Raw genomic sequence first — 21,689 nt, forward strand, 5'->3', positions numbered from 1 at the left:
CCCGATCCTAGGTGGGCCACATCCTCCTCCAGCAGTTCCTATGCAGACTCCAGGACATACGACGAGGTCCCCAATGAGGATGTGCAGGTGGGACGCTTTTGAGTTCAGTTCAACCTTGAAATAACTTACTTACCACGTGCGCGCAGTGCTGCGCGCTGTTACGCGCCCATCAATGACTGCTTTCCAGCCAGCCAAAGGAAAAGCCGTGTGTGGGCCTGGGAGAAAGAAAGCGATTAAACCGGGGAAGGGAAGGCAAGAGGTCACGCCTGTAAACTCCCCTCTTAACCCCACTGACATGCACTTAAACACATGCTTCTCAACACCTACATCCACAAACATCACACCTCCGATGTCTCAAACCAATAAATCTGAAGATAAATCGCCTGATATACGGACTTTGCTTTCTTTTTCCCCTCTGACCTCATCCTTCTCTTTGCATCCCCCCACCCCACCCCACCCCCCCCCCTCTCCCCTCCACCCAGGCAGGGGAGAACCGCAGGCAGCAGTCTGGGAATCAAGTGAAAAGGCGCTCAAGTTTCTCCAGCAGCGACTCTGACAGGACGAAGCCTTCAGTCTCCCTCAAGCGAACGGGCTCCAGTAAGTGTGTTTTCTGCGTCAGTAATGCTGAGCCTGTTCACGTGAAATCTACTGACAGATGGACTGAAATCTTAATCGTCACATGCAAAATGATGAAGTACAACAGTCACAACCAAGGGGTGTCTCAATAATGGAGACAAACTGCGGGAAACGTGTTCTGTGCAAAGCCTGGAGGTATTTCAAAGGTGCGGAGACGCTAAACGCCCTTGGATGGTATTCAATCTACGGATTAGGAAATGTGGGGTGAAAATAATTCTGATAGTTCAGAAGGTTAATGACATAATTATGTGTTTTAAGAATCAGTTCCATATGAATACAAAAGGAGACTTCTATGAGCCAGCGATGCTGATCCACGTGACGTCTCTTGAGTCATATTTGTGGGTGTGCCGTTGGAAACATGCGAGCCTGCCAGATATCTGTAGCCCGCTCCTCATCTCCGCTGGAGCATTACACACCCAAACCGCCAACAGTTCCATCAGGAGTCCTGCTCAGGTCAATAATATAGTTAATGATGTAGCGAAGAACAGAGAACCCTTTGTAGAACCCTTTTGAACCCTTCCATCCGTCTCTCTCCAGAATACAATAAATAAGAAAGAGGGAAGCAGCCTGCTGCCCTTTGAGGGAAATAAGAAACCAACATAGTTGTGTCCCTCTATCGTAAGCTTACATCATTCATACTATCTGTGGGAGCTATTATTTAGTTGGTTATTCTTGAATATAGTTTGCTGAATTGTTTGGGTAACTGGATCACTAATTGGGTAATGCTGTGGGCACCTGGAGGTTACTTAGGAGCATAGTCAGGTGGGACCAGCATGCACCTGGGTGACTTAATGGTTTTACCAGTAAGACAGTGAGACACAGCGACAGAGCACTGTATAGGATACATACAATACAATAAATCTAAATGAATGAGAAACGACAAGAAAAGCAGGTGTGGACAACACGCTTTGTTACTGCGTTGAAGGAAACAAAACTGGGTGCAGCAGTGGCCCTTTGACATTCAAAGATTTGGAGGACAAATGGCCACTACACTATCCTTTCAGCTTTGGACCAATTCACAGACCTAGAATTTGACCTTTCACCTGGCTCAGTATTTCCCCTTTTCCTCTCTCCTGTCAATCATCTTTTTTTTGCTTTCGTCCATAATCTCTTCACTTCGCCTCTTCTCTACCATTTGCTCCGTTTCTTCAGTTGTCTTTTACTGTTAAAAAGAAAAAAGAAAAGAAAGGACAAATGAGATTAGCGTCCCGTGTGTGTAGGAACGTGATATCGCCGTGTTCGGTTGTCTCTTTGCTCCTCCTGGCGCTGTTTCACACGCCATCGCCGTGGCGATCTGACACATCAAAGAGACGGCGCTCGCCGTGGCCGAGAGTTTCTGGATGCAACCTGAGATTTATTGGACACGCTCATTAGATCCGCTGCCTCCAGATCCGCTGCCTCCAGATCTCTCCCTCTGCAGGAGTCTGTTTGTGTGTGTGTGTGTGTGTGTGTGTGTGTGGAATTATTTTTTTGTCTTGTATCCGTGTTCTCCCCCCCCCTCCCACCCCCCACCATATTTCTGTGTCTGAATTACGAGAAGAGGGGAGAATTAGTGTCCTCAGGCAGCGAGCGTGACATTAAGGAGAGACCGAAGGATGGCTGTGAGTTGTTTTGTCTCCTTCCCATAACCCCTGCGCCCTTTGACCCCTGCTCCCTTCTCAAATCTCTACCCAGACGCCAACCAGTACGGACGCTATGGGAAAACGCGAGCTGAGGAGGACGCCAAGCGTTACATGAAGGAGAAAGGGGAGCTGGAAAGGGAGAGGGACGGGATACGGAATGCACTCGTGACCCTGCGGAAGGAGAAGAGGGAGCTGAAGGAGGAGCTGAAGACGGCCTCCGGTGAGGAGACGCAAAGCAAAAGGGAGAGACGACAACATATGATCAGGATACACTACTGTGTACCTTCAATAGCTTAATGATGAACCTCCTTTAGTATTTGTTAAAAAAGGTTGAGTTGAACGGTTTGTACATGAAGTGCACGTCTGTATTCCTGCGCTCTGACCTCTATTATTAGAGGGAGGTGTGAGGAGGTAACATCCCTACCTGGAAAAATAAAACATTTAATGGCTTTTATTATCAAAACGTTCTAAATATGATTCATTTCCTTCAGCGTCACACAGTGACAAACCAGATGGTATACGCACTCCATTTCAAGTTAAAGTAAATGTTCATTAAGCAACATGTTATGTCATTTAGCATTATATTGGATTATCTTTGACTTCTTTTGATTAGCATAATAAATAATAATATCCCTTTATTAACCCACAACAGGTTTCTATGCCAACTTTGAGTGTTTAGATGTCTTTGAGAACAAGAAGTACAACAGCCCTCTTAGTCCTAAAAGTCTTGTTTGTCTCATTGTGTGTGTGTGTGTGTGTGTGTGTGTGTGTGTGTGTGTGTGTGTGTGTGTGTGTGTGTGTGTGTGTGTGTGTGTGTGTGTGTGTGTGTGTGTGTGTGTGTGTGTGTGTGTGTGTGTGTGTGTGTGTGGAGCAGAGAGGAGGAAGTTGTCCCTCAACAAGCGGATGTCGCAGCTGGAGGACGCCTGTCGAGCCAAAGAGGCGGAGCGGGTGGACCTGGAGCTCCGGCTCACTCAGGTCCAAGAGAACCTCAAGAAGAGTCAGGCCGGCGGGGCGCTGGGCGCGCCTGTTGAGGCCAAACCCCCGGTTAAGGTGCTTTTGTCGACCCCCCCCCCCCCCACACACTCCATGCACTATAGATCACATGGTTTAGTTCACCGTTCCCTCTCTGTTGTTGTAGGCCTCCGGCAAAAAGAAGCAGAATATCTACAGTGACTCCTTGCCGGTGAACTGCGCGGCGGAGATGCGTCGGAGGCCTCTGTCGGTCTACGCTTCCGCGTCGGGCACCGTCATGCAGAAGGCGAAGGTAACTCTCCCAGACACCCTCCTGGACCACTCCTTCATCCATCCTTACTATGAAGCTGCCAGAAATAGTTTATAGAAGTCATCCATATTCTGCTCACTGACTAATCAGGATTGTTTGAAGAAGTTGGTGGCTGTAACACTGTAAGTTGCCCGGCATCCATAACCTCAATATCTCTTTTTCTAAAAATGATTCATAATATGCGCTACAAAGCACAGATAGATTGGTAGTCATTATTGCCGTTTCTGTAAGTCTAAGTGAAATATTGGGACATGTTTTTGGACACATCTCTTTGTTACAGTGGCATCACAGAAATTGTTTTATTCAGTACTCATTAAAGACGAATCACTTACAAATACCAAATCCCATTCTTCACAGGAATGGGAGTCGAAGAAAAAGACCTAAGAGCAGCATCGTGAAGAGGACGGGAAAAAGAAAGAATGAATGGATATCAAAGAGGACAGCACAGACTTCTACCCAGGAAAACAACCGTAATGAAAGAAATCAGCCACTAGGTGGAGGTACAACTCACTGAATATTTACTCATGTGACTTCCTAAAAGGACCTCTCTGGATGGGAGGACGGCCTGCTCGCTGGAGCCAAGGATCTCCTCTGTCTCTGGGGACACTTATTCAAATGTGGCGAAAAGACAAAAAGGAAAGTTTTGTGTGAGAAAGACACAAGAAAGAAAGGTTTTCTAAAGCGAAGTGCATATTGTCCTACAATGAAATGTTTAATTAATCACGTTGAGGGGCTATAAGTGAAGTGTTGGATGGCGGTAGTTCAAGCAAAGATGTGCCTTTTTTATATAGCATGTTTTTTTTTCTGCCTGTACAAAGACTACTGTTACTGTGTTTTATACTTTTTAATGTCCGTTACTCATCATCACTAACCTTCAGTTATGTGCCATGTGTTATCATTTCTTTTGACAGCACTTATTGGCTTCTCCGCTCAGGTTGACGCTCTGCTACGATGTAAAAGAAACAACTGCTGTACAATCCTACATCCAATTGACTCTTTCTGGTACAAATTGAAAAAGAATACTCCTGCTGTGTAACTTTTATCAACTCCTTATGCCCAACCTGTGGATGTCTTGTGCACTTTACTGTTCTCCTACCTGGGATTAATAAATGTGTCTTATTCTCACGCAGGTGATCTTTTAATCAGTTGTTACAGTACAGACTTTATCTCCGTCACAGACTTTCTACTATAATTTTACATGATATGCTGTGAATTCAATACGCAGAATATGGTTTCACACAAGCAAAGTGTGACAGCCGAACATTTACACCAGTCAAAAAAAGGCAGTTCACTGGCAGCCTATCGGTTTACAGCTAGTTAAATCCCCCTTGTGTGTTCTGGGGAGTTGTGACTAAACAGACGTATCGATTGGTCTGTGTGTTGTGAGAAGCCATCCATGCTTATGTCATCAATTTATAGGTTTGAAACCAGTGTGTTACAAAGAACAAATCGTCCCTAACTCAACTGCACCGCTTTCTGCCCCCGTCTGCACCACAAAGCGGCTTCTACTCGTCCCACATAAAAGGCTTGTATGATCAGTTTAGATCCCGGCGGTGGCGGATGCTATCGGGTCTCGACCGAGGACCCGAAGCAGCTGCGGGAGACGAACGACGCTGCGGCGGCGGCTCGCAACCCGGCGCTCACAGAAAGAGATAGTAAAGCCAGTAGAGGACGTTGATGACGAGGAATGCCGCGGGGAAGACTGTGCGAGCTCGGCGATCGATGTCGTGCGGGTTTTCCACGACGAAGACGGACGCCACCCGACGGGACGCGTCCTTCACTGACTGGAGGCCGCCGGCTCCTCCCGACGACGCCGGCTCTTCGGCCCCGGCGTCGCTCCTCGCCCCGCTGTCGGCCTGCCGATCCGCGGGCTCCTCCGCTGGGGGGAAGGTCTCCACGGACCGGTTGGGTTGGGTGGAGCTGAGGATGGAGCCGTTCCAGTTGTATTCATTGAGCTCCCTCCGAAGCTCCTGGTGGACGGGGCGGATTACAAGCGTTTTATGAACCACCACGTCGTTTAGAATTAGTTTTCCTTCGGGTTTCAATGATGACAATTGTTCTCACCCTGTGTAGGTCCTCGATGGTGTGGTGCTTCACGGTATAGAAGTGGGCGTAGGCGTACTCCACCAGCGCCCCGAAGATGAAGGTGAAGCAGATTCCCAGGTAAACATCGATGGCCTTGATGAAGCAGTTGGCGTTGGGCAGGGAGGTGCGGGCGCCCATCATCAGTGTGGTCATCGTCAGGACCGTTGTTACTCCTGGAAATGACATCACAGACTCGTTGTTTTCATAACGCAAGATTAGACCTCTAGTTCGTACAATTCAACATGTGCCGTTTTCTTCAGGGTCAAATTATGTTGGATGGTGGCTGATCTATTTTGTATGGGTAATATTGGATGATGTTCAGGTCCTTTCTCTGCTTTCTGCAAATGTGTCTGACCATGTTACAGAGCATATGCCATGTCAGTGATTCCCCGACCATTATATCCTCTGACCCACGGCAGTTCCTCCCTGACACGTGTGTTAATATTTCCGTGTACGCAGGCATGTTCCAGAATCAAACATTGAATGAGATTTTTGGATATTAATTCAAATGGATGCACTCAAATATACCAACTTCAAAACACTTAGACCTACAGTCAATACACACACACACACACACACACTCCCACACACGCTCTAGTGAGGGATGTGGAACTGACCAATGCAGGTCCTCGCTGGAACGGACGACTGGCTGATCCAGAAAGAGACCCAGGAGAGAACTACCAGCAGGATGGAGGGAACGTACGTCTCCAGGATGAAGAACAGCACGTTTCTTCGCAGAGCAAAATGCAACACCAGCTTGGGGTATTGTCCTGCGTGAAGGGACAATATTTTTAAAAGTGATGCATTCAATGTGTTCTCTTGTGTGCAGCGCCACGTGTGACGGTGCGTTCTGGGAGTCCAGAGTGTCCTACCTGTCTCATAGACGGCCTCAGACACTGACGTGTAGTAGCTCTCCACGCTGTATTGAGCCAGTCGCAGAATGTCGAGACCCTTCACTGAATCATTCCCTCTGGTCCAGTAGAACACCACATCCTGCAGGTTGTAGCCCCCTGACCACACACACACACACACACACACACACTCACAAATTAAAGTTGCATGAATTTGACCTGTGAGTGTTAACACTGTTTCTCCCTTTGGATACTCACTACACTGATGATGATGGTGATGAGCAGGATGACATGATGGGGATGAATTTCCACACTTGATGGAGCTCACAGGTACTCACAGCTCTCCAGCTGCAGGGTGCACACCTGTCTGTCCATGGGGTACTTGGTCAGGTCCATGTTGCAGGCAATCGTAGCCGTGATGCTGTCGTGTAAGCACAGCAAGATTGTGGGGGGGAAACAAATCACTTCATGCACAACCACGCCGTTAATAACTGGTATAGTTATAGAAAAACATGCTAAATAAATACGAAAAATGAACAAAAAGGCAGTTTGACAAACGGACAACTTGGATCAAACGTAACTATTTATATTTCTAATCGGGCTCCACTCTATGAATCAAAATTAGGTTCTAATACATGAAATAAGTAACATTCTACCCAGTTCTGCCCATTCCTGTCATAAAGACGGTCTGCATCAGTGCCATTGGGCACTGGGGAATCTTTTCTAGCACTGCCTGAACATTTTTGAAGGCCATGAAAAACCCAGACAGTCAGTGGAATTCCCTCAAGTCATATGACTGCGTGGTGATACATAAGTGCTCTTTTTTTAGAACAACCCAAGGCAAATTCACGCTTGATTACCACGAACAACCACGAAAACAGAGAAGATGTGAAGATTCTCCTTCCTCTCCCCTCACAACGGCTAAGCGTCAGGCTGTACCGTAGGGCGTAGAGAACGGTGCCGTTGCTGAAGATGCGTATGAGACGGTTTTCCACCGTGACGTCGTGCAGGAAGGAGCGCTTGGAGTCGGGGATGAAGGTGTCGGGGATCCACAGCAGCGACACCAGGCGGCCGTCCACGCTGACGCTCTCGTTGCCGGGGAACACGAGCCTCGAATCCCGCCAGCGCTGACGGAGGAAGATGGTCGCGGTGTAGTCCTGCAAAACAGATGGACGTGAAGAAGATGTTTTTACTTTGCATTTGTTCATTAATTCCACCCACCGACACAAAACGCAGGGGGAAGAGTGGTGCACCATGTTGATTTCAGAGACGGCGTCGATGCTGGCGATGTCGAGGCTCATTCCGATTTCCACAGGGCCCTCTGTCAAAGACGGGGACACAGAAGGAGGGGGGGGGGGGGGGGGGGTGGAGAAACAAGTCTGTTTTCAGTCCGCACACACGACTGAATTCAACGAAGTGACGGCCCTCAGTCGGGAGGCTCGTTCCTACCGTTGAAATTGGGTCTGAGGTAGCGGTTGTAGCCTTTCATCAGCTTCTGGATCGTCGGCTGCAGCTGAGAGTCGTTCCATTCTCCCCAGTGGTTGTTGAAGTACGTGCAACCGCTGACGGAAAAACAGAGGGGCACGGGGAGGGAACCAGGGGTTGTTGCAGAAGACAAGCCAAAGAAAAGCACACTTCAAATCGGTGTGTGTGTGTGTGTGTGTCCCTTCAGGTGTCTCACCCCTGCGTGAAGGTCAGGCAGAGGGTCAGCAGCGCGTGCAGACGGACAGACATTGTGGAATCGGCCAGGCGGAGGTCAGCAGCTGTGCGACAAGCACACAAAAAAGGTGAGCACGAAAGAACCACATGCCCCCACCCAGCCGTGTCAGGAGGGGGGGGGGTCACAGTCTCGCCACAGGGTGGCAGCACCTCACCCAGCGTGGTCTTAGGTGGAAGACGTTCATTCTTCCAACCTCCCCCCCCACCTCTTTATTGGAAGCTGCTGTAGAACCCAGAGGAACACAAGGGCAGCGTCGCCTAGCAGGCTTGATTAATGTGGCTCCCACCTCACGGTTTATTCCCCAAGCCGCCCCTCACATTGATGTAATAATCAAAATCTCTCGATCGCCCAGCTGTTCCCAGAAACCTCAGCAGAGGTTTTCCTCCTGAAAATGCAACCTATTATTCACACAGCCCATTAGGAATGGTGCTGCAATGTTTGTGTTGCTAATCACCAAGAGCCAGAGAGATATTCAGTTTGTTTTTGTTTTTTCTATGCATGCAACTTGTTGATTCATTTGTTTCCCTCATTTAGATGCTTATTTATAGGATGATTATTATTGTTAGTTTATTCATGTCCTCTTCGTTCTTTTATTCCTCCCCACCTTCCTTCAAATCTTTCCCTTAAGCATCAATAACCGTACAGAGAAATATATTGATTGACTGAGAAAGGGTATATATTATCAGTGCATGCACATTAACATCAATGGTTTGCATTTTGCCAAATAAACTAAAAATATCATTATCTATTTATTTTTCACTGACACACACACTTTTCTTCCATTCTTAGGGTTTCTGTCTTTCTCCTACCTGTTCCCGTCTCCGGGTTTCTTCTCTCCGCCTCGGGTCACCGCTCCTTTGTTTCCTCCTCCACTCCCGTCTTCTGCCGCCCCAAATGATGCTTTCTCTCCTGCCTGGATTATTAGCGATTAAATCCTGTTCCTTCAATCTGAAAGACCAACCCCGGTTTCCTCAGTCAATGGTCCTGGTGTCTGTGTGTCTCTGTGTGTGAGGTAGTGCTGGTTGTTTTGTTGTTTGTGCGTCTCCCTTCTGTCTCTCCGCAACATCTGGAGTCATCCCCCCCCCCATATGCGCCTCTGTTCACCCTCCCTCCCTCTCCCTCTCCCCCCTCTCTATGCAACTCACCCTCTCATTTATGCAGCATCTCTCTTTTTTTAGTTCCCTCTGACCTCCGTCCACAAATACCCACGTGGCTCCAGTATGGTACGAAAAGCAGCCTTTAAAAAAGGCTGCCTTTAAAAAAGGCTGCTTTTCCCAGTTGGCATTTATCTAATTGAACCTTATTGAAAGTGGTATTCTTGTCTTCTCTGCCCTCACGCCTTTTAACATTTGCTGCAGCGTCCGCTGCCGGGCACATCGTTCAATGACTGTGGAAGTAATAACGGAGGAGCACAATCACAGGGCTTGTGATGGTGATGACTTATCTGCACACAGCCGTCGCCTGCGGCCCACACGCACGCTCCATCTCTCAGCCCCGGCATCGGTGACGCCGTGTGATTTATCCTTGTATTGCGGTTAATTTTCCCAGTTTCAACTCTGATTATAATGCCTGAGCCCAGAGGACCCTTTGGTAGGAGTTAAAGCGCGTGTGAGGAAGCCTTGAAGGTGTTCAGCCTAATAACGCCTGATAGGATTTCAGCTCACACCATCGACCCGCTGCGGCCGATTGCTTTCCCAGCCTGCGCATTACTCATGTCAACTGGTTGCTAACAAACTGATATGTTCCAGGCTATTTGATGCATCTAAGGTTTAACTATGGGAAATTATTATTCCTAATTTCATGCTCTGGTAGCTGATTTTTTTTTTTTACATTTTATGATGAGGCAGAATGAATAAATCATAATCGGATCTGCATCCAACCTGTAAAGTATACAAACACACTCGCGCACACAAACACACAGTCACTGACAGTGACATAGACAAATGAAGACGTTTGAGAAGCCCCTTAAGGGGAGGACGTCAGATCTGTGTGTTGGGGGGCTAATGAATAATTATGGTCGGACCAGCAATGTCGGAGTGGCAAAACACTCGCTGTTAGTAACCAACCCAGCTGGCGGCCTTTGCCTACCTGCCTTCACCTTCACATCTGTTTGTGATACTTTTTTTATTTTCAAATTTATCGCACATTTTGAAATTCATTAATGTTTGTTTTACTTCTAAAGACTAAATCTTTGAGTATTTGAGTAAGACTAAAGTAATGAGTATCACTTTAGAAATTGTGTATTTTAGACACTGTTGTTCGATAGGCAGAATTCTACTGGATCGGACATGTTGAAGTAGCGACTTTTCCTGCTGTCCGTTTACAAACGGTTACGTTAACTACATTCAAATATTTTGCCGCATAAATCTCTGCCACATTAATCGCATAGATTGACTCGTTTATGTTGACGGCCCTAGTTTTTTTTTTTACTTCTCTCGCCTGTGAAATCCTCTGTATCTATCAACATTTCTCTAATTATTCCATCAGCTTTGAACCCTCCGACTATTGTTCCTTTAAAGCTGCTCGCCTTGGTAAATTCAGCTTTGATGATTTGTGGCCTTTGAAAGCTGCCAAAAGCTAACTAGTCCTGAGCTGGGCCACCGCTGTCACCACTGTGTCAATCAAAACGCCTCGCTCATTATTGTCCTCGATTATTTATATATATATATATATATATATATATTTTTTTTTTTGATCACCACCTCACTTCATTCATCATTGGAAACACAATCCGTTCTCCAGGGCTAACTGCTCCCCGCTGAATACATATACAGCAATTTCCCTTTCTAGTTCGGTGTTACTCATCTCCACTATTGCTCCTCTCATCTCGCCCTTATAGCCGGCAGTTTCCTCTCCCACCCATCAATTCATCGATTCGTACATTCATCCAAAGGTTCACACACCCTCCCCTGACATCTTCTGTACACTCAAGAACACTTAGAGCTGCAAAAAGCTTTTTTCAACGACACCACGCATCTCCACGGCCCCCCGCCCCCACGTTGTGGTCCGTAGACATGCTGTCATGTGACAAATGGAAATGTCACAGGACTGCTCCTGAGACGGACTGGGATAAATCTCCCCTAAATAACTGTGACGGCTGCCATGTCCAGGAGGAACCGTGAATCAATGTGCCGTATAGTCTCAAGGGTTTTTCTGTTTTTTTCTTTCTAACACACAAAAATGGACATGGAGTTTTCCTTTGACATTATCCTCTCAGCTCTTTGGTTTCCAGAAGTACTGCTTTCTCAGGCTCAGAGCTTAAGGCACTTATTTTTACTTTTGTCTTTGTATTCTGGTCATTCCAACTGCTGATCCCAAAGCATCCACTGGATTCAGTCCTGTCCTCTTTCTCATCTCATCTCCGTGTTTGAAGTTCCTGTCAGGCACGTTTCATCTCTTTGCAGTTGAAGTTTTGGGAACATTAACTGCCTGGTCCCTCGAAAGCATTATAGTCACAAAAGTATCATTAAAATGCTTTGATGACAGTGTTCATAGAGCATGGAACAGCATTCTGCCACCTGCGGGACTAGCAACCACACATGTGTTTGGTGCATCAGTGAAGCAGCGTATTAGAAGTACACGGATCCTCCGAGGAAACAACCAACCCGTTCACATTCTCAACTCGTCACATACATCTGGTTGGTCAGGGCTCCATGGCGTCACTTTTTAGCACTCAGGCTAGCCAACCTCCTTGAGCTTCAAAAAGCTCATTTGGTTTAGCGACGTTGTGTATGTAGAAATGGGTGTTTTTAGAATTAGGTTTTGTTCAAATGCCTGAGATAACGTATGAGGTTACAGACCCATGAACGTTCACGATATAAAATATGGAATTTTTATTTTTAACACATCTCTGTGGCGTTTGCTAACAATTGGCTCGATGGCTAAATCTCTCCACCGCTGACTAGTCTGCCTTCACAGCGGCGTTGGGTGACCAAAGTGTAACGTGTTCATAGCATAGCTTTAGCCTTTCACTTTAGCCAGTAGCATTCAGGCCTCGGAAATCATAAAAGTGGTGTCTTTAGTGAAGATTATCTTGCCGAGCAAAAGGTGTTGTGAGCGTTCGTTTACACACAAAACGTATGTATGTTTCCCAGCAATCCAAAATCAATCCAAATCCCATTGGCCTCTTTGACGAGAGAACAAGTGCTATTCTATCTTGTTGGGTCATACGCAGCACTCTACATGGCGCATAGACTTCACACGGCGATCATGTGGCGGATGTAATCACTTTTTGTGTTTTATAAGGCCCTATGGTTGAATAGTTTAGTATAACAATTTAAGATGTAAGCATTACCCTGCATTTTTCAAAGCCCTTAAGAAATGACAATAATCTTGAGTCGATTAGGAAAAGGTCAACTAATATGACTTCTTATGCGTTGTATGATTTTATACTGTTTTGTTTGAAAATCCTTCCTCTGCACATCTGTAATTTGGGATTTGCTAAAAAGGCAGCTGCTCTGAAGCTCTCCAATAGGAACTTTGGGATTTGTACCGAAGCACGCGGAGGGGGTGAAAATTAGAATCTCCCAGTGATACTACCTCAATGTTAACATCTTATTTCTGTATTTAACCAGCCACTACTTTTAATGGAGGGTTATTTAAGCTTTGAACCAATTTTTTCGTATGAAAATTCCTTATGAGACCTTATGAGTGTGCACCAACCATGGCTGTTTTTATGGTTTGGTTTTACAGCCAGTGCATCACCGATGTGAGATAATGATTTTCAGGAAAGGCAAACTGACACTGCGACTCAAGGTAAAGTCAGGTATGTCTGGGTAGTTCAGCAAGTCACTCACTCTTTGATCCAAGATGTAGCTTGTAGGGCTGATGGAATTTGCATGATTGCGTGAGATAACACTCTATTACCCATCTGCCTCCAATCCTGTCTTCATCAAACGAGCATTTGTCCCTTTATCCTGAAGGAGAAACTGCACATTTTGTAGTTAGGCAAATTTTGTGTTGATACAATAATATTTTACACCGTAATACGGGAAATCGTACTGCACGTTCAGCCAGTAAAGAGAAATTACATTATTCTGCCCTCAGGTCACATCAGGCTCTTCTAAGAACTGGCTGCAGCCGAGATGACTCCTTTCCATGAACCGGATTTGGAGAGACCTGCCTGAGAACAGTCCTCCTATCATATCACATATTTACCTTTCCCTGCCTGTGGGACTTCTTTATTCCGCTAACCTGTATCACACAAGCCAACCACTTGGGTACCAGAGCGCTCCAACGCCAATTAGGCCACCGTCTTCCATCTTTCGTATACAATCCATGAAACTCATCTACCATAATGGAACGTAACTGTTTGCGGGGGAGATGCTTTTAGCGTGTGTGAATGTTAAGACCAGGAAACTGCAAATTACCACAGGTAGAGGCCTATATAGTGTGAGGATGAACTCCAAGGAATGGAGCGCCGCGGTGGTAGAGCTTCCTCTCCCACCCATTGGTGCTTGGGGGAAAATTGCAAAATGCAATAAATAAAACAAACCTGTTAATGACACTGTTTCACTTTTTTACAGTATTTGTTGTATGGATAAAACAAACAAGATGTAGCATATTTACCTCTCCTTAGAGCTTCCATCTTTAGCTGTCCCTCCTCTTCCAGTCTCTATTTATCTGGTAACTTAACAGTGAATCCATCAACCGGCCTTTTGGATCCCACACGGGATCCCACACGGGATCTCACCCGGGCTCACGGGATCTAATCAGCCATAACGACGGGGGAAAAGGACCCGGTCAGGGCTTTAAACACCCCAGTTTGTGCTTTAAACGTCTGTTGTGACGAGTGTGGTTGTTTCTGCTCATCATACACCGCGTACTAATGTCAATTCCATCATGACTCATTTACTCTCACACCAATTCCCTCCTCGCTTAGACCTGCGTTAATGTATCCACGGTGACGGATCGAACATGGAACGTCGTGGCTGAGCTTAGTTCGCCGCGCCACTCCTTACCGTTAGTGAATCAGTCTACTGACGCATTGGTCTCTTCTTCCAGAATAAGCCCTTCCCCCCCCGCGGCGAGTCCTGTCCCTTTCGCCTTCACTTGAAAGTCAGATGAGTGGATTGTCAAGAGTGGTTACCATCCGGACCCTGGGTGACAACTAATTTTATTCCAGGGGAGGCAAAGGTGAACGCGGAATTCGTTCCTTTGTCCCCTTCATCCTGCCAGCTCTGATGGGCTGTAGGTGCTGAGAGAAAGCAGATTACGCCACGAGAGCCTCTCTTTATTCTGTGTATTTATGTTGCGAGTGCGTGGAAACTCATTGTTGATTCATTGTCATTTTTTAATTCTTGTAAACTTGTAAATTTGTTTGTTTTCTGGTAATTGGTTTAATTTAATTTCAACCATGTGCTTCATTCATTTGTAAACTGACTTATTTCCATTTTTTCGATCCGACTGTTTTTTGTTTAATTGGGGATAGAAAATTGGCATGAATGTGTTACAACCTGCACTGTAATTACCAAAGATTTCGTATCCAGCACAGCTCAGTCGTAGCGGTTATGACAGATGTGTATCCTCACTTCTCTTTATTTATGACGGCACTGATGATAGCTTGAATTGTAGGTGGTCCCTCCATCCAGAGGTTAATGAGGACTTCTGGGTGGTTGCATGTATCATCTTGCTCATTTTAAAATGTATAACAGACAGAAAAAGCTCTCCCTACAACTGCATTATTTTATTGGCTTCGAACAAGGCAATGAAAGAGTTGGAACCCGTTCAAAGTAGGTTTCTCCGAACTGCCGACGACCACAACTTCTCCTGCAATGTAAATAACACAAACATTTTCCGGTCTAAACTGCTGTAAAACGTTTCCTTTCTGGAGACTATTTAAGAAAATATCCACATTAGGAGGAACGTGGAATTCGCCTCCTGTGTGTGTGTGTGTGTGTGTGTGTGTGTGTGTGTGTGTGTGTGTGTGTGTGTGTGTGTGTGTGCGCGCATATTGTACAGATGTGAGCTGTCAAACATAGAACCTTCTGGATGGTCCAGCATACTCTTCTCTTCTTCTCTTCTTCTAACCCTAACCCACACACACAGCCACCCAACCACACACTTTAAAGCATGCCCATATATACTGGTTGTCCTTTTGCTCCAGGGTTAAAGACACACCAATTAACATGCACCAGTTGATTTACTCAGGAACTGGAGGAAAGCCCAGCGGGGGAGACGAAGGTTCAGCAGGCTGAGGCGGTGCGCTTTGCCGGCGCTTCCATTAGAGCTGCACTGCGGTGAGAATCGTTAGCCACATGGATGTTCCTTGGCTGTCTACTGGCTTTGGAGGGAAGTTGAGCCGCGTGATTACCGGGTAGAGGCCATTAAAACTTCCACGGGCGCTGCCGCGGCTGTCGCCCTCTTTGTGGCCACAAGCTCCTTTGAATGGAGATGCAGTATATGGGTGCAGATATAAAGTCCATTCTCTAATACCGCTTCTCCCCCATCGATGAGATCTGTGTATTTGTTGGCAATTACCACGTTACCTTTTTTCCTCAATTGGTTGTCTCAAGGCTTCATTTTTTTAATCCGGAAACAATGTTCTCAGTTCAAATGAAATGTGACTAATAAATCAGGGACGTTGGTGAATGTGCAGCCACTTTGTGGGCGGCATTAACTGTGACAGATGCTGTCTACTTTGGTGGTGGTTTCTTGGGGGAACATTCTGTTTTAATGATTGTTCTGGCTGTGCTCTTTGGTGTTGTCTTGAGGTTGTTCACACTCTGGCTTTTGATTAAATACAGATTATTTTGTATTGAGTCTTTTTTTGCCTTTTTGTTTTATATTGCGGCCATGTTTGCTGTCATATTCCCACATTCGTTATTCCTCCATCCTGCTCTCTCCCTTGCCCGCTCTATTTTCTGTCCTATCTATCTATATGGAAATAAGTCTGTGTGAGCGTGTGTGAAGGTTAAAAGCAGTGCAGGTTAAATCCTTTATAACACACATGTGCAGTGTGGGTATTGAGGCCCACCGTCCGTCCACAAGCTCTGGCTGATAAAAACAATTACCTTTAACAGCAAATGTTCGCCTTCAAAGTAGAACCCTGCATCTGTGCTCCAAATAGCATCTTAATGCAAGATTGAGAATCAATTTTTCAATCTTGCAATAAGCACAACTGCAGGGGGATTGTACCATATATTGCAAATACTATTTATTCCACTGAGTTCATATCTAATACAATAGAATACTATGGTAGTATTCTTTTTATAGACTCAAACTCGAAATGTCGCCCCCACAAATTGGGTTGAGTCTTCTAGTGGATCGATAACCTTCCCACTTAAGTCATTTGCAAAAACCACACTTCACCAGAACAAAGCAGCCAATTCATTTCCCATTGATTTTGTCTTTACTTCTCAGGTCACTGGACGTCAATGAAAAGCGATTCAACCTGCAAAATGAAAAAAAAAAAAGGTTGGTGGCTATATAAACAACACTGTGAACATAAACACTTCCACATGCACCACTACACATGTATACATATATTGTGACATCTTTAAATGCTATGTGTAAACTGTAGCGGTAGAATGACCATTAAGCTGCCTTTTAATATACCTGTTTCTACATGTCACTGCAGGGCAGGTTGCTCCAGACGAGTAGTTTGGATTTGCTATATCATATCTGACTGTTGTGAAACGAGGATTTAAACGGAAGAAATTCCACAGGGGATTTTACCTGAATTACGGAGCCCCCCCCCCCCCCCCCCTTTATCCAAACTGTTTTGTTGGTAGAAAAGCTCCTTGAGGACTCTAGTCCAACAGTCACATCGGGAGATATTTTTTTTCTTCTATTAATCTATTCATCTGAGATCCGACTCAAAACTAACGCTCCACCTAGTTTCCTGCAGTCATAAAGTTGGGTGTTATAAAGTAATACAAGAACAATGAAGATTGAGAGGCTTAACCCTTTTTACACCGTTTAACCAACTGTCGTAAATCTGTCTCTCAGCCACAGAACGCTCAAGGGTACGAAGAATCACTCTCCCTGTTAGGCCTCACAAGCTGATCAAATATTGATGTCAAATCTGTATCAAACTCATTTCAAAAAAGATGTTTGTTTAGCCAACTAAGCCAAACTGCTTTAAAAAAAAGCATCTTTTATAATATAATAAATGATAAATAAATAAATGACTTGCATTATTTGACATTCATCTGGCGAGCTAACTTATCGGCTGACTTTTTTTAGAGCCTCTAACTCAGATGAACTCTTTTTGTTCAGAATCCGAATACACAGAATAGCTTTAGGGAAATCCCTATCGGTACCCATCTAACCAGTGGAGTTTTTGTTTTTGCCAAGAAGTTACAGCGGTGTGTCACAACACACAGCCTATGAGGGTCTGGAAACGTTAACACGTCTCATGTCTCCAAGCGTGACAGGAACAACAGTTTCATCAAGACGTTTACTGTTGGTGTGACATATGACCCGTCAGAGGTGACCTCCAGGCACCCACAGAGTGGCTTCTGACAGACAGCCTCACCCCGTCCTGTGCGTCATCTATATTCTCTGACACCTGCTCACAGTGGTGCATGTTTGCCTTTGAAAAAAACATGGCAGGAGTCCACTATACTGTTCGCTATTAAAACGTTACACAAAAAACAAATCATGACGAGAGCTTATTAAGACAACTTCTTGCGTGCAATAGTTTAACAGGGTTTCTCTCCCTCTGGCGCTGGAAGCCTCCTGATGAGAAAACGTGTTTCCAAAAAGACGCTGAGCCCAACGCACCTTGGAGAGTCCCTCGGAAGCTCCGGTCGACGCTGCAAGCACCAACCTACGTCAATAATGATGACGCAGCATTAAGAACTGGACCAGAGGGCAAATGACATGGATGGTATTTGAATAAGTGAGTCAAAGCCTTTTGTAAATCTGTAGATAACTGAAAGATCTGATTGGCTTAAATAGCCTATGAATATGTCCTAGGAGGATGCTTTCACTCAGCCGTTTCTTCAGGAAAAACACCAGCATCGCTGTTGTCCTGAAAACCAAAACACATCACGTCAAATACATCACAGCGAGGTTTGTGTTACTGCGCCCAATAACTACTTTCTTCCAGGTTTGAAACAAATCAGTGACAAAGATAGCACGAGCATTGAAAGTTCTTATGCTGACGCCTGCCTGAGGCTAAACTGCACTCGGAGTCCAGGTCTGAACGTCAAGGGGCCACGTTTGGACACCGGAGACTGAGCCGTTGTTGTTTCTCTTTATTTTGGTTCTCTGTTGAGCGATCTATCTTCAGAATGTACACAGTGTGGATCCAGCTTGCGCTGTCTGGTCTGGTTTTAGAGCTGGCTAATAGAAACAAATGTGAGTGCATTAGTGCACGTGTTGCATACTGAACAGACACTGTCCTCTCCCTGCATGCTAAAACGCATCCTCGTAGAAGTCTGTGTGGTTCCAATGGCCTGCCAAGGAATCTCTATGCATTGGGCCTCGCATCAGTTCCCAGAGAGGGATTCTGATTATTTTTCCATCTAGAAGGGTGTTAAGGCTAGACTCCTGAGAAGAATAAAAATGAGACTGACGCTACATTTCCTCTTTGCTTCACTGTCAGGTTTTAGTTGGGTCGCTACAGCCTATTGTCAGAGGTAACAACTGAAGTGCCGTAATGAAAGAAAGGCTCTTATTTAAAATGCCTTTCCTATCGCGTTCCTTCACGATTCATCTCTACGATACCATGCGCCAAATCTCTGGACTTCATCATTAATTGCGCCGAGCTCTAAAGACAAACCCGACCATGTCCAATCGATGCCCCCCAAATCAGGTTAACTGTGACAAAGTTCAATTCTCAGTGTGCCGTCAGTCAATACAAAGCATCCTCCTTTTCCCTCCCTCATCCCAAAGCCCTGTTTATATCGCCGCGTTTACTTCATGTTGACATGGACAATATTTTAGGGGGCAATAGCAATGATTCATATATACACACGGTCTCCCTGCGCTCTGTGTTTGTCTTTAAACTTCTCTTTTCACCACATCGTGTATATAAGCCATGTTTAGGAAGGGGGATATCACTCGCTGCCTCGTTCCCCTGCAGCCCGGGACACCTAGATGTTTCACACAGAAGGATCTGCTGCTGTTTGACACATCTCCCTGGAGAACTTTAATGGGATTTTGACAAACCGGGACTGAGCCTGCTGTACGTCGGCGATCAAGGGTCATGTCGGCGGACATTGTTTGTTCTTTTTCTCGGAACAAAATGTGGGAGCTGTCAAAGGATTTCACGCGCGCCGGCAGCACTTCGAGGCGGGCGTGTCACAAACTGTGGGCATTCTAGCGTTTTCCAATTGACCTCTGGGGGAGAACAAAACAAAAAGCTTGACCAATGACGTCCGTGTAAGAGGCAAGGTGTTTCACTCCTTTCATCACCTGTATGCGTGTGTCTGGAGTGTGTGGGGATGTTTACACACAACAGCGACCTTGTAATGCAGATCCGTAGCACTGGGCATGACCGCATGTCTCCAGGCCTGACGTTCTGCTCTACCGTTTACTAAACAGCCTCGATAGGACAAGACTGTTTTAGTAAATACAGAAGGTGTGTGTGTGTTTTGGGTTGATCTGGCACCAGGACAGTAAGCCTTGTGTTCGGGGTTAGAGCTTGTACAAAGTCAAGTAGTGCCTCTCTTTTTCTATTTGAGCAGATTGACGAGCGACGAACTCTTTCGTCCACCGCAGCGAGCCGCGGAGAATCTCACCGAATCCCAATAATCGGGACACTTCTGAGACACACACAAATCTTTCCTTCATACCGGCTCTGGTGTAGCTCAGGTCTGAGTTTACAACATAAACACCAAACACACACACAGACGGTGTTTGTGCGGGGGGGCGGGGGCGGGGTGTGCCGGTGTTCCGTTAGCTTGACAGGTGTGTGGAAGACTGCCACGAGCCGGGCGGCAGGTGGAGTGGAGGATTTATAGATTTTAATCGCATCACTCTGTTGAGCAATAATTCTCCCGCCAGAAGCAATGACGGTCCACAGCTACAGTCACATGTGATTGATGGATGCTGTCTTTGGGTATCCCTGAATCATCGAGGATCTAGCGTGCCCTGAAAGACGGATGTGTCTTGGACAGTGCTCCTACCCCTGACAGCTTCATTTTGTAATCAAATGCACTGTGATGTGATCTAACGGTGGAGCCCTTGAAGTGGTTCTGTCTGGAAGAAAAAGAAAAGATTAGGAGGTGAGGAGAAATGCCAGGAGGAAAATGGTACAAGCATTTGATTCTATAACAAGTTTGAAAGCGCTTGAAAGGGTATTTGAGCTCTGTCCAAGTAAAGATTACGCAAGCAGCAGACTAGGGAAGTTCCAAAATATCCGAAACATACATTGTTTTGTGAGTTTCAATAAAAAGCCAATTTGATTTCGGTTTCAGGGAGCAGGGCAGGTAAACCCGTCAGGTTCTACCGTTTCTTATCTGGAGAGCTCCATCTGCAGCGCTGCATTTTCCCCCCTGACCCTGTCAGCCCCTTGACGACGTGATTAACGGCTGCAAATTTGCATCAATTTGAAACTGTCTGAATACGAAGGCAGAAGGGGGGCCGAGCTGTTAATGAAGTCACAAAGAGGGCAGCTTTGCAACGTTCCGGGGTTGGCAGCTTCAAAAAAAAAAAAAGGAACGAGACGCGAGACCACCTCTGCTCTCCACCACACATTTCACCTGCCAGCACAAAGTCTGGAGATGAGAAGACAACCCCCCCCCCCCCAAAAAAGCAAGGGCCGGGCATTGTGGGGAGGAGGTGCGACATGTCGGGACAGTGATATTCTGATATTTACTTTGCTTCTTCTCGTTTGTCTCCCTCCTCTCTGCTTATCTCCCGCTCCTTTCGCTGTGCCTTTCAAATAAAGCCCATGATCCGCTTTGTAGGCTTGCTGTCTCAGGGAAAATATCATCTATTTGCATATGATTTTGGCACGGCCGGTATTCACTGTATCACTCCTGGGGTTTATAAGGCACAGGCATCTCACACATTGAAATCACGTGGCTTTATGACCCATCTAAACGCAACCTGATTGTTAACACTTTTCTTTAAATCAGTTATGCAAATTGTGAGAGGATGACCCTCTAACCTTCAACCACTGACGCAGTTTCCCAATTGCGCCAAGATGTTAAATTCCACTTGGTTTCTTTCTGTGTTTAGTGTAAAATACTGTCATGCTGCCTGTGTTTCAGGGTAAATACAGGCCTCAGGCTGATCCCGATCAAAGGATTTATACGTATTTACATAAATAACATGCTATGTGCAGGATAACTAACGAAAAAATGAATTATTATAAAACAAATCGTTATTACCAATTGGAATGGTTTAAAGTGAAATTTAAAATTGGACTATGTGTTCCAGATGCTGAAAAAGGAAAGTGTATAATTTTATATTGCTGCATCGATTATGATTGCTGTATCCAGACACAACAGAGAGCAAAATAGTGACTTGTTACACATTCACGCGCCTGTTCCATCTGAATTTACACACATACATTGAATGTGTTGGTATTATTGCCT

The 21,689-nt window shown here is 45.7% G+C and overlaps 2 protein-coding genes and 1 long non-coding RNA gene across 8 annotated transcripts in view; 2 read left to right on the top strand and 1 right to left on the bottom strand.

Annotated features, from left to right (window-relative positions):
- The window catches only part of afap1l1a (actin filament associated protein 1-like 1a), a 22,081-nt gene extending 17,416 nt beyond the window's left edge, over nucleotides 1-4,665 (top strand). For all 4 annotated transcript variants that reach the window (XM_040175577.2, XM_040175580.2, XM_040175578.2 and 1 more), the window contains exons 14-19: nucleotides 12-87; nucleotides 483-597; nucleotides 2,311-2,478; nucleotides 3,133-3,308; nucleotides 3,397-3,522; nucleotides 3,898-4,665. In XM_040175577.2, the coding sequence (XP_040031511.2) occupies nucleotides 12-87; nucleotides 483-597; nucleotides 2,311-2,478; nucleotides 3,133-3,308; nucleotides 3,397-3,522; nucleotides 3,898-3,924 (688 nt within the window). In that variant the 3' untranslated portion in view covers nucleotides 3,925-4,665. The remainder of the gene's footprint in view (nucleotides 1-11; nucleotides 88-482; nucleotides 598-2,310; nucleotides 2,479-3,132; nucleotides 3,309-3,396; nucleotides 3,523-3,897) is intronic.
- Nucleotides 4,258-9,137, bottom strand: gabrp (gamma-aminobutyric acid type A receptor subunit pi). 3 transcript variants are annotated; one of them, XM_040175597.2, is made up of 10 exons: nucleotides 9,006-9,137; nucleotides 8,158-8,239; nucleotides 7,926-8,038; nucleotides 7,730-7,797; nucleotides 7,416-7,633; nucleotides 6,815-6,897; nucleotides 6,498-6,635; nucleotides 6,243-6,395; nucleotides 5,605-5,798; nucleotides 4,258-5,510 (listed from the first exon to the last, which is right to left on the bottom strand). In XM_040175597.2, exons 2-10 carry the CDS (start codon nucleotides 8,208-8,210, stop codon nucleotides 5,181-5,183), a joined length of 1,350 nt encoding a protein of 449 aa, XP_040031531.2. In that variant the 5' UTR covers nucleotides 8,211-8,239; nucleotides 9,006-9,137; the 3' UTR covers nucleotides 4,258-5,180. The 3 variants fall into 3 exon arrangements, with proteins under 3 accessions (XP_040031531.2, XP_040031530.2, XP_077958483.1); XM_040175596.2 differs by having other exon boundaries at nucleotides 7,416-7,797; XM_078102357.1 differs by lacking the exon at nucleotides 9,006-9,137 and having other exon boundaries at nucleotides 7,416-7,797; nucleotides 8,158-8,293.
- On the top strand, nucleotides 7,897-20,363 carry LOC120818490 (uncharacterized). The gene is made up of 3 exons (XR_013467621.1): nucleotides 7,897-8,025; nucleotides 8,149-8,263; nucleotides 8,986-20,363. It is a non-coding gene; the product is annotated as an uncharacterized LOC120818490 (long non-coding RNA).
- Nucleotides 20,364-21,689: the final 1,326 nt, after the last annotated feature.

This window comes from Gasterosteus aculeatus, chromosome 4, assembly GCF_964276395.1.
Source record: "Gasterosteus aculeatus chromosome 4, fGasAcu3.hap1.1, whole genome shotgun sequence".
Lineage (NCBI taxonomy): Eukaryota > Metazoa > Chordata > Actinopteri > Perciformes > Gasterosteidae > Gasterosteus > Gasterosteus aculeatus.